This window comes from Anastrepha obliqua, chromosome 1, assembly GCF_027943255.1.
Source record: "Anastrepha obliqua isolate idAnaObli1 chromosome 1, idAnaObli1_1.0, whole genome shotgun sequence".
NCBI lineage: Eukaryota > Metazoa > Arthropoda > Insecta > Diptera > Tephritidae > Anastrepha > Anastrepha obliqua.
The window spans coordinates 61540651-61552419 of NC_072892.1; the positions used below are offsets into that span (position 1 = coordinate 61540651).

General features: G+C 40.8%; 1 protein-coding gene across 1 annotated transcript; it reads right to left on the reverse strand.

Annotated features, from left to right (window-relative positions):
• Window positions 1-1577: 1577 nt before the first annotated feature.
• Window positions 1578-11452, reverse strand: LOC129252704 (uridine 5'-monophosphate synthase). The gene is made up of 3 exons (XM_054890953.1): window positions 11051-11452; window positions 10468-10978; window positions 1578-2484 (listed from the first exon to the last, which is right to left on the reverse strand). Exons 1-3 carry the CDS (start codon window positions 11189-11191, stop codon window positions 1661-1663), a joined length of 1476 nt encoding a protein of 491 aa, XP_054746928.1. The 5' UTR covers window positions 11192-11452; the 3' UTR covers window positions 1578-1660.
• Window positions 11453-11769: the final 317 nt, after the last annotated feature.

Genomic DNA, 11769 nt, shown 5'->3' on the forward strand with positions numbered 1-11769 from the left:
AAAAACAATGTCTCATTAATTTGGGTACCGGGACATGAGGAATATGACGGCAACGAAAAGGCAGACTTTCAAGCCATAAAAGGGGCAGATGCAAACTTCATCGGACCTATTCCCATGTTCGGATTCAACAAAAAGTAAAACACTGGGCCAAAACTCTATTAAATCAGCATTGGAACAACGTAGAGGGTCTTAGACACTCCAAAAAGTTCCTAAGTTTCAACGCTAAAAGAGCCAACATGGCCCTCACGTTAAACAAAAAGAGGATCCGCACTCTCACAGGCGCCCTCACGGGTCACTTCACCTGCAACAAACACTTACATAAATTAGGCATAACTAACATCAGCACCTGCAGATTCTGCTGCGAAGATGAGGAGTCTATGGAACATCTCAATATCGAATGTCCGGAGTTGACGCATAGAAGGAAAAGGTTTTTAAACAAGTTCATGCTTACAGATGAAGACCTTCAATCACTCCCTCAGAAGGAGCTGGTATAATTCATAAGCATACTTAACAGTCAATAGACAGCATAGGGTACACAATAGATCAATATGGTCGCAGTGCTAAGGGGCCATACCTTAACCCTTTACAACCATTAACGTAGCTATGAGCTTTGAAGAAATAAAATACACCAAAATCAGCTGCAGGAATCTACGAAGCGCACGTGCTTGCTGTAAAGGAGCGCACCAAATGGCTCAGCAAATATCATAGTTTCTACTAGGGTGCCACCGCAGATTTCACCGATGTATGCGCCTGTTGGAATCAGAGTCGCCTCCCAGGCACGTCAGGAGGCACCTCTTCAACTACTCCGAAGAGATCCAGGACAAAACAAATCGAGAACTACTGGACCGGACAGAGTTTAGACAGACACTTAACAACATTCATCGGGGGATACTTACCACCTACTTAAGCTCCCGACCCTCGAATGCTGTAATTGGAGTCCAACCACTTACCCCCAGATAAAGAGCTCCAGCTAGCCCGAGAGACCCGCATAGCTTTGGCACAATTACATTTTGGATACTGTAGCAGGTTAAACTCCTACTTATCTAGAATTGACCCCGACATACCAAACATATGTACAGCATGTGAAGGCGCCCCGCACGACACTAACCACCTTTTCACATGCCCCATCAAACCCACTCATCTAACACCCCTCTCCCTTTGGACCCAACCTGTCGAAACAGCAAGTTTCCTGGGCCGGTAGACGACCGGTAATTTAAATTGCACTGGCAGGGGTTTGTATGCTGCTGCAACAACAACAACCAAATATCCTTCAACATCTTAAACTGACTTTCAGATCTCATTCGCAAAAATTTCAAAACCATCAAAATTTCAGATCATTGGAGAATAAATAAATTTGTGCCGATACCCAAAAAGTACAAAGATCTGCATAACTTTCAAAACTTTCGACCAAGAGCCCTAATTCCAGTACTACTAAAAGTAATCAACACATAAGAAAAAACACAGACTTTATCAATAACAAAATAAGAATAACCTGGGGTCTGAGGGCTACTGAGTCTATTTTAAGATATCAACAAAAAACGATAAAATAAAAATTTATAAAAAGAAAAGTTAAAATATTATTTTCCGAAGGAATGTTGAAGTTATAATTATATGTAATATAAATGAAAGCAATTAAGTGTACTATTATTTGTATTCCCTGTCACACTCCTGTTTTCGCTATGCGTTCAGTATATGCCGCCCAGAGGCGATCGCGATACAGGGCCGCAGCCTTTTCGACAGATTTTGCTTGGAAAATTCCACGGCCCACCACACCGATATCGGCACCACGTTCTTTCACCACATGCTCCGGTGTTTGATACTGTTGGCCCAGCTGATCGGTGGTGTCGTCGATCTTCACACCAGGGGTGAGTTGTATCAAGCCAGGAAAGTCGAAGCATTTTGGCGATTGACACACTACACCAGCCACAAAATCAATATCTGCACCCTCGGTTGCAATTTTACTAGCTGCTTCCGAATATTTAGCATCAATTAAACTGCCCGAATTAGATAATTCGGCAAGCAAGAATACGCCACGTTTGCTCATTTGCGATGCGGTGCCAGAAACACCAGCTTTCAGTCCTTGTAAAATGCTGCGACCGGTGACTGCATGTGCGGTAACCAAATCTGCCCAATCGGCTACCTTATAAATGCCTTTGCCATATTGCAGGGACACTGTATTGCCAATGTCAGCAAATTTGCGATCCTCCATGAGTAGAAAATTGTGTTTGTCTGCCAAAATGCGCAAATTTTTGATGAATGCCTCACTGAAATCCTCGACAATATCGATGTGTGTCTTTAGCACGCATATATAAGGTCCACAGAGGTCGGCAATATTAAGAATCTCCTCGGATTGAGTGAGATCAGCGGCTAGGCAAAGATTAGTCTTCTTGCTGGCCATCAAATGGAAAAGCTGCTTGGCTACTTCAGATTTCGCTAAAGTGGCGCGATGCTCAAATGGAAGTTTAATGCGTGAAAAATCATTAACTGAAAAAGAAACATTAAATTAAATTAGTATTAAAGATAATATTCGGATAGCGAAATTAGTAGAATTGGTTAGGGGCTAAAATCGGGCAAAACTAAATTTCGTAATTCAGATACTTACATACAGGGTTTGATTGAAAAGTAATGAGCCTTATTTTTTTTAAAGCAGTTTTATTAAACTTTTTGGCTTATACAACTAATATTCTTCAAAATAGGACCCTTGAGCGTCAATACACCGCTGGTAGCGGTCCTTCCACTGCAGGAAACATTTTTTAAACTCATCCACCGGAATGGCGTTCAATTCGGCTGTCACAGTTTTTTGGATCGCCTCGATGGAGTCGAAACGTCTCCCCTTCAGCTTTCTTTTCAGGCGCGAGAACAAGAAGAAGTCCGGAGGGGACAGGTCTGGGCTGTAGGGAGGGTGGGGAAGCACCGGAACCCCCATCTTGGCCAATGCAGAGGTGCAGAGGAAGGTGGTGTGCGCCGGCGCATTGTCGTGATGAAGGGTCCAACTGTTGACGAGGTCGGGCCAAACCCGGGCGACGCGGTTTTTCAGCCGAAGGAGCACTTCTTTGTAAAATGCCGCGTTTACAGTGCTTCCTGGAGGTACAAACTGTTTAGCTTTACGCAAAATTTGATCGAGTAACGTTGCTCCAACGATCGTTGCATTTTCGCCACTGCAAAATCCTAACACACTTTTAAAACAGCTTTCACGCGCGGAGCGATGTTGACTGCACCGCTGTTGCCAGCGAACTGAGACCGGTTTCTAGTGGAAGGGGAAGATCCAACGATCATTTCCCCCCACCAGCCGATTCGGTTAATCGCTTGGCAGACGCTCCGCGCGGGAAGGCTCATTACTTTTCAATCAAACCCTGTATATATGTAGGTATATAAATATATGCATGTATGTGATTATACGCAAGTTAAAGTTTTGGTTAGATACAACCCAGTAGAACTACGAGGTATATGTTGATTTTGTTTGGCCATTTCGCTCCACTGTACCAGCAGGATATATTTCTTTATTTAAGTCAATGGTAAACACCTTTTTTTTGGTTTTTTTTTTGTCGGGGCAGACTAGCAAGTACAGCACTCAACCACAATTAAGTCCATTGTACTGCACTCGGGTTCCCTTTTTAATTTTCTTTAAATCTACTCAACCTCCGAAGAAATCTGAGTAGATTTTGTGGTGCCAAGGAGCCAAAGTGGTCACTTTTTAACACATCAGTGCCAAAGACCTCAAGCCTGGTTCGAGGGAAGGCTGGGCAGATGCACGGAAAGTGGTCCGCCGTCTCATCCTCACTGCCCACCTTACTGACTAGATTTACAGGGTAATATATAATAAAAAAACTTAAGAACTAAAATTAAATAACAATTTATTTGTAAACTAAATAAGACACAATAAGTGACTTTAATAGAGGTCTTGACAACGCAAAATCAAGATCAAGACTTCTAGGAAGCCGATTAAGCCCTTCAAGTCTTCTTGTAAGAGGGGCAAAATTAAGATAATTAAATCTGAGAACTTCAACATAAAATGGATTATAAGAGCTATATATTATATTCTATTAGGAATATTGAAACTTATTTGGCTGAGTAGATCTGAGCGGTCAATTGTACCGGATTAACATTAAGCTTTGAACATGCCATCGGATCTCAAGTGATAAAACATTGCACTGTAGAATGGCAAGGGACTATCAAAGCGTAAAGGTTGAAGAGCAAGCCGTACAAATTTGCGTTGAACTCTTTCAATTCTAAGAGAATGTGAGGAATACATCGGATTCCAGATGATGGAGGCATATTCCAACTTCGAAGGGACTAAATGATTATATAAAATTTTTCTAGTGCATGGGTCTTTAAAATCACTAGAATAGCATCGCAAAAAAAGCTAAGTTGGCATATGCCTTCGAAATAAGAGAGTTAATATGGATAACACTGGGGAACAGTCATTTTGCGGCTGGGTTGGTTTAAGTCAATTCTGTGTGAGACTAGTGTGCTGAATACTAGAAACATTTTAAATTTCTCAAATTGACTCTAGTTTTTGAGATAAAGACTATTATCTATTTCACTGAAAAAAACAGTATTAAAATACCAATATGCACTAAAAAAATATTTTTATTAATATATTTCATGAAAAATTATACAAAAACAAAAATATATATTTGCAGTTAACTTAAATAATTTAAAAACATTACAAAAAAGTTTTTCTGTTGGCTTTTCTGTTATGGTTTTGCTTAGGAGAATCCCTTAATAAGGTCCGGCAGTAGTCTGCCATCATGTGGCAGTCCCATCGACCTTGGTACCTTTCTTCCATTATTTTTATATCCTGGTGGAACCGTTCTCCCTGTTCCTCACTATAATCGCCCAAGTTTTTCGGGAATTTGTCCAAATGGCTATGAAATGCAATTTAATGCTCATATTAGCTCCTAAACTGCAGAAATTTCCAAGCATTTCATCAACTAGTTTTTGGTAATCTGGTGCCTTATGATTCCCCAAAAAATTTTTGACTACTAAGACAAAGCTTAGCCATGCTTTAGATTCAATTTGTGACATATGGTTTATAAATTCAATGTCTTTTATAAGAGTACGGATCTGCGGCCCATCAAAGACACCTGCTTTTAATTTTTCCATACTTAAAGACAGAAATTTTTGACACACATATTTAAAAGTCACCGGTCTTATCAAGGGCTTTGATAAACTGTTTCATTAGCCCAAGCTTGATGTGAAGTGGTGGAAGAAGAATATTTTCTCGGCTTATTAGTGGTTCATGAACCACATTTGCTTTTCCTACTTCCATATTTTCTCTCAAAGGCCAAACCTTTCTAGTCCAATGTTCTTTTTTTGCGCGACTATCCCATAGACATATGAAACAGGGGTATTTAGTATACCCACCTTGCTGACCTAATAAAAAATTCACCATCTTTAAGTCCACGCATACTGACCATTGATGTTGTGCGTATGAAATCTTTTCTAAAACAATTTTAATATTTTGGTATTCTTCTTTTAGTTTCGTTGAATGACCAATTGGAACCGAAGCAAATTTATTTCCATTGTGCAGCAATACACATTTCAGACTTCTTTTTGAGCTATCTATAAAAAATCTCCAATGTTCAGGATTATATTCAGGATGCCCCATACAATTTAACAGACCAGAAACATTGTTACAAAATACAAGCTTGTATTCTTCTTGAAAGAAAGGAAGAAGTTCTTGCTCTCTGGTCCTAAAGAATGTGATGGTAACGCCAGGTTGAAGACATTGTTTTTCTTTTAGTCTTGAAGCAAGAATTTCGGCAGATTTTTTTGATAAATTTAAATCACGAACCAAGTCGCTAAGCTCTGCTTGCGAAAATCCTTGTTTCTTACAACTACTTTCTTCGAACTCGCTTTCACTGCTGCTTGCTTGATTGTCAGAATTCTCTAACATTTCAATGTCATTACAGTTAGCAGAAGATGGTCCTGTAAACACAGGAATTGGTAAATTGTCACTGTGCAATACTGGGGGTCTAACTGATTTAATATTAGGATAAACCCAATTCCGTTTCTTAAAACGGTTTGTACTTTCACTTTTACTGCACAGAAATAACAGTCATTAAAATGATTCGTTGGCTCATTCCACATCATCGGTACTCCGAATTGAAGTCCTTTACGTCCTCTTTGGCTCCAGTATCGCAAAGATTCTACACAAGACTTACACACAATATTGGGCACCCAATATTTATTCTTTTGTACATACTTTATCCCAAAGTATGCTTGGTGGGTTGTTTTCACAAACTCTGTGATCTGTTTTCTTTGCTTTTGCGAACAAAATTTGCCACATATATAACAAAAACTGTTGCAATCGTTAACACAAGGTTTTCGTGACGAACTCATATTTTCGAGACAACAATTTCATTAAAACTGAAAAATGACACTAACTGATAACTTCTGAGTCTAACAGCAAATAAGTTAAAGTGTTGTACCTAAATATGCAAACAGATAACGAAACCGTAGTTAGGTTTAATCAAATTAGTGCAGCTGTAGAAGGGCACTTTAAAATTTTAAGTAATTTTTAATTTTGCGTTTATCTCAAGAACCAGAGTCAATTCAAAAAATGTCATTTCATACTCAATATATATAATACAAGTACTAATGAAAACCATTAACAAAATTATTGCCGCAGATTTTTTTTTTTTTGTTGCCCTGTGTAATGAATATAAAAGACGAATCAAAAATGATACGCGCGAATCAAAAATGATAACGCGCTGATGCTGAAGCATCTGGGACCCCTGGGAGTAGGATATCTCACAAGGGTCTTCAATTTGTCTCTGGCCACTCTCATCATCCCTGACAAGTGGAAAGCAGGGAGAGTGGTCCCACTATTGAAACCTGGGAAACCCGCCAACCAAGGGGAGTCTTATCGGCCGATAACTCTCCTTTCCCCAGTAGTGAAGACACTTGAGGCCCTCCTACTCCCACTCTTCACGACACACCTGGCCCCAGCCCCACATCAGCACGGATTCCGACGAGTGCACAGCACCACCACGGCACTCACCGCCATAAACGCCCAGATAAATCGCGGGCTCAACCAAAACCGCCCCTGCGAGAGGACTGTCCTAGTAGCGTTGGACCTAAAGAAGGCTTTCGATACAGTCAGCCATTCCACGCTACTAGATGATATTTATCAGTCGACACTCCCGCCAGGGCTGAAGAGGTGGTCCGCGAACTACCTGAGCGGTCGGCACTCGTCAGTGATTTTTCGAGATCAAATGTCAAAGCAGAGGAAGATTAAGCAAGGCGTACCGCAGGGTGGTGTCCTTTCACCCTTGCTTTTTAACTTCTACATCTCGAAGCTCCCCCAACCACCAGCGGGAGTTTCCCTGATCTCATACGCTGACGATTGCACGATAATGGCGTCGGGCAATGACATCGATGGCCTGTGTTCCAAAGTGAACAACTACCTCACCGACCTTTCTCGCTTTTTCACTGCGAGGAATCTCCAACTTTCCCCCACCAAGTCCACGGCGACCCTTTTCACCACCTGGACAAAGGAGGTCAAGCTGTCCCTTAAGGTAAAAGTCGATGACACACCAATTCCGACTGTGAATAACCCCAAAATTTTGGGTGTAACCTTCGACAGCTTGCTCTCCTTCTCTGCGCATACAACCGCAATTGCCATTAAGGTCCAAAATCGCAACAAGGTCCTCAAATCGCTGGCCGGCAGCACTTGGGGCAAAGACAAAGAACTGTTGCTTTCGACATTTAAGGCAATTGGCCGGCCGGTTCTAAACTATGCTGCGCCTGTCTGGTCGCCTGGTACTAGTGATTCGCAGTGGACAAAGCTGCAGACATGTCAGAATACCGCCATTCGGACAGCGACCGGGTGCCTCCTGATGTCGCCCATACAACACCTGCACAACGAGGCACAAATGCTCCCAGTTGCGGAGCACAACAAATTGCTCAGCAAGCAGTTCCTGCTGGGGTGCTACCGCAGGTTTCACCCCTGCAGACACCTGCTTGAGCCCGAGCCGCCTCCCAGACACGTCAGGAGACATCTCCTCGATTACGCTGACGAACTCCAGGACAAAACTAACCGAGACCTACTGGACAGGACAGTATTCAGACAGTCATCAAACGACATTCACCGGGAGACCGTTACCACCTTCATGAACTCCCGTCCTGTGAATGCCGTAATCGGAGTCCAACCACCACCCATTGCAGATGAAGAGCTCCAGCTTCCCCGTGAGACTCGTGTAACATTGGCACAATTACGTTCTGGATATTGTAGCAGGTTAAACTCCTACCTATCCAGAATTGACCCCGACATACCAAACACATGTCCGGCATGTGAAGGGACCCCGCACGACACTAACCACCTCTTCACATGCCCCCTCAATCAGACTCATCTAACCCCCCTCTCCCTCTGGACCCAACCTGTCGAAACAGCATGTTTCTTGGGCCTACCCCTAGATGAGCTAGACGAAGATGACAGATGATATACCTACACTGACAGGGCTAACTACGCTGTTAAAAACAACAACAACAACGAATCAAAAATGTATTTACATGAAATGCAAGTGCAACGACTTTGGTTTTGACCTTCCCACGACAGTCGGTTTTACGTTAGCGGACCGACTCGGATTTATATCCGGCCAAAGACGGTCACTCCAGCAACACTCCCCGTACATCCCCACAACTACCTTGGCTTTGAAATAATTAATTTATAATTGCCTATGCATTTTTGTATGTGTTTAAGCTTATTATTATGCGTACATTCACGTTGCTATTACTTTTCTGCTTACTTTGCAGTTTTTGTTACAAATACCCACATACATGCAGTTTTGACAATTTTAACAGAAATAATAATCTGATGTTAACCTAACTGGTAGATTTTAATCAGTATGCACAAGTATGTTAGTTGGTAGTTACATATATAAAGGGCTGGCACTGCTTAATATTTTTAAACTTCTTGTATCAGAACTGAAAATAAGGTCAGCTAAATTTGGACTTAAAACGACTTTTTTCCTATTACCACATTTCATGGGTGGATTTCACAAGGGTCACACTGTTATTAACATTTTGCCTACGTATACAATTTAATTGTATTTTTGATAGCAATATATGAACGTTTATTGAATAATTGCAGTGGATATTTGATCAAATTTATTAATATTTACAACCGTTACATACGTAAGGGGTGATCAGATTGGAGGTACTTTTTCCAATAGGATTTTTTTCACAGATCACGCGTGACTACTGTCAATTTAAATAAATAACTTTTTTCCGTATTCATTGACATTTTAACTTGGAAAGAATTACGTCTCAACAACTTTTATAAATCGTACAATTGTATTACGAAAATGGACGCTCTGTGAAAAGTGTTCATCGCACGCTCAGGACCCGAATTTCGTTCAGCGATGAGGCCTTTTTATGGCTTGATGGCTACGTCAATAAGCAAAATTGCCGTATTTGGGCTGAAGAGCGGTTAAAAGCCATTCAACAACAACCATTACAGCCATTGAGGCACTGGAAGTAATTATTACTGAAATTACTCACGAGATACCGACCGAGTTCCTCCAGCGAGACATTCAAAATTGGCGTTTACGGCTAGCCGAATTACGGCGCAGTTGAGACCAACATTTGAAATTGACAACCTTAAATAAATATCAGGAATGGTTGCACAAAAAAGAAAAATCATGTTTTTAATGTTGTTTTATTTCAATTTAAATTCCGATACTTCTAAATTGATCACCCTTTATAATACATAGTCTCTTTAATGCGTTAGACTGCTTTATTTCCTTGCCTTCCTATATTTTATGGTTACGTAATAAAAGATAATGATTTCCTGCTTTAATAAGTTTTAGATCTCAACGTTTTTTTTGTGGTACCGGTGAAACAATTATAACCGACTAAATAATAAGTGTGTTTTAAAGCAAGAGTTAAAGCGATGCAAGCGCATTAAAAACGGCAGTGAGAAATTCAGTCATCGGCAACTTTTTAGCCAACCTAAATCCTTAATCATAGCAGATTTCATCAAAGCTACGTAATTTCAGCAAAGATCAGACAAAAACTTCATTGACTTTTCTGAAATGGACTACAACAGCGCTCGTATTTGCCTAATGTGGATGTTGTTGTACATTCTCCATACATGTACGGGGAATGCTGCTGGAGTGAGTCTTTGGCTGGATATAAATCCGGGTCGTTCCGGTAACGTAGTCGACCACCGACTCTCGGGGAACGTGCCTTATGTGGATGAGGGTAAGGTACGGTGCACTAGTCCGCTAATGTGGATCAATGCATTTGCCCACCTAAAGAAAATGTCATACACAATATAACTTTGGCGTAGAATATTGTTTCTATGAGAACCATAAAGTACTTGAACCGTGATAGCGTTTACCATTATAGGTAAATATAACTAAAGTTAATAAACAAAGTCCTAAGGAACGCATTTAGACACCACGTATATGATTGTTTATGCCTCACTTAGCCCTTCTACATATGATTGTGTCCACTTACCAGCAACCTTTTGTTGTGGATTCACAAACGAACCATCGCCTTTTATTTGTGATGCTGCAATATATCGAGCAACCGCATCCACAGTGTTGCGTTGAATTTTACCAGCTTCAAGCAATGTGTTTAGCAGGAAAGATAGTGTAAATAATGAGTGCATTCGCACATTATGCTGAGCTATTGAAACGGCACCACCTTGTTCACGATCCACAACAACAACTGCATCAGTCACAACAATGCCCTCCCTTTGCAAATCACGAACTGTATCTAATACGCTTGAGCCAGATGTTACGACATCTTCCACGATAAGACACGTGTCTCCGGCATTGTAGAGACCCTCAATGAGTTTTTTGGTACCATAATCTTTTGCTTCTTTGCGTCGAACCAACATCGGTGTTCCCTGCTGCACTGACACTAGTGTGGCCAGTGGTAGTGCCGTATATGGTACACCGCACACATGTTTCGCCGTCAATTGATGCTCTTTGATGTAGGCAGCAATCAAATCGGAAACGGTTTTCTATTTTCAATAACAGGTTTTGTATAGTTAGTTATGAATGTTAAAATGGCATCACATTATATAATAACTTACCATCACTTCTGGATAGCTAACAATTACGCGTAAATCAAAGTATACTGGGGAATTAATGCCCACCTTCATCTTGAAATCGCCAAATTTGAAGGCATTTATTTCGTATAGTTTAATAGCCAGTGCTTTGCGTTCTTCACTCATTTTGTCAACAGGTCGATGCAACAAGCGGCGATTAAGTAAGTGGGAATATTTATTTATCACAGTTCGTACACGTTTTTGAAAGGGTTAGATCACGCAGTTGGTGCTCGTTGATAACAGATGAAATATTGGCGATTCTTGGGTGTTAAGAGAATCAACTGCAAGGTGGTTGCTCAACAACCGGCGAAGTCACTTTAGTAGGGTAGCCGTAGTGCGACAAATATGAATATTTCTTCCAATTGACACCTCTGGCTTTAAATGAGTTATAAAGGGTCTTCCGAAAGAGGCGCCTGAATCCTGTTTTAAAATAAAACATAGAAAAGTATTTATTCTTTCAGTTTTCACAAGTTGAAAGTTGTTCAATAATATTTTGCACTACTGCAGCAATATTCTCACCAGCACGTCCAGTTTTTGGCCTAAAAATTCTTTTTCTATCCTCGACGGAATCAGAGTCGTGAACTTTTTTCACTAACTTTTGAATAGGCAAGTTATTCAAACATTTAAATCTACCAACAGAATCACGAATTTTTTGATATGCCGTTCTTAAAGATCGACCATTTTTATAATAAATTTCAATAAGG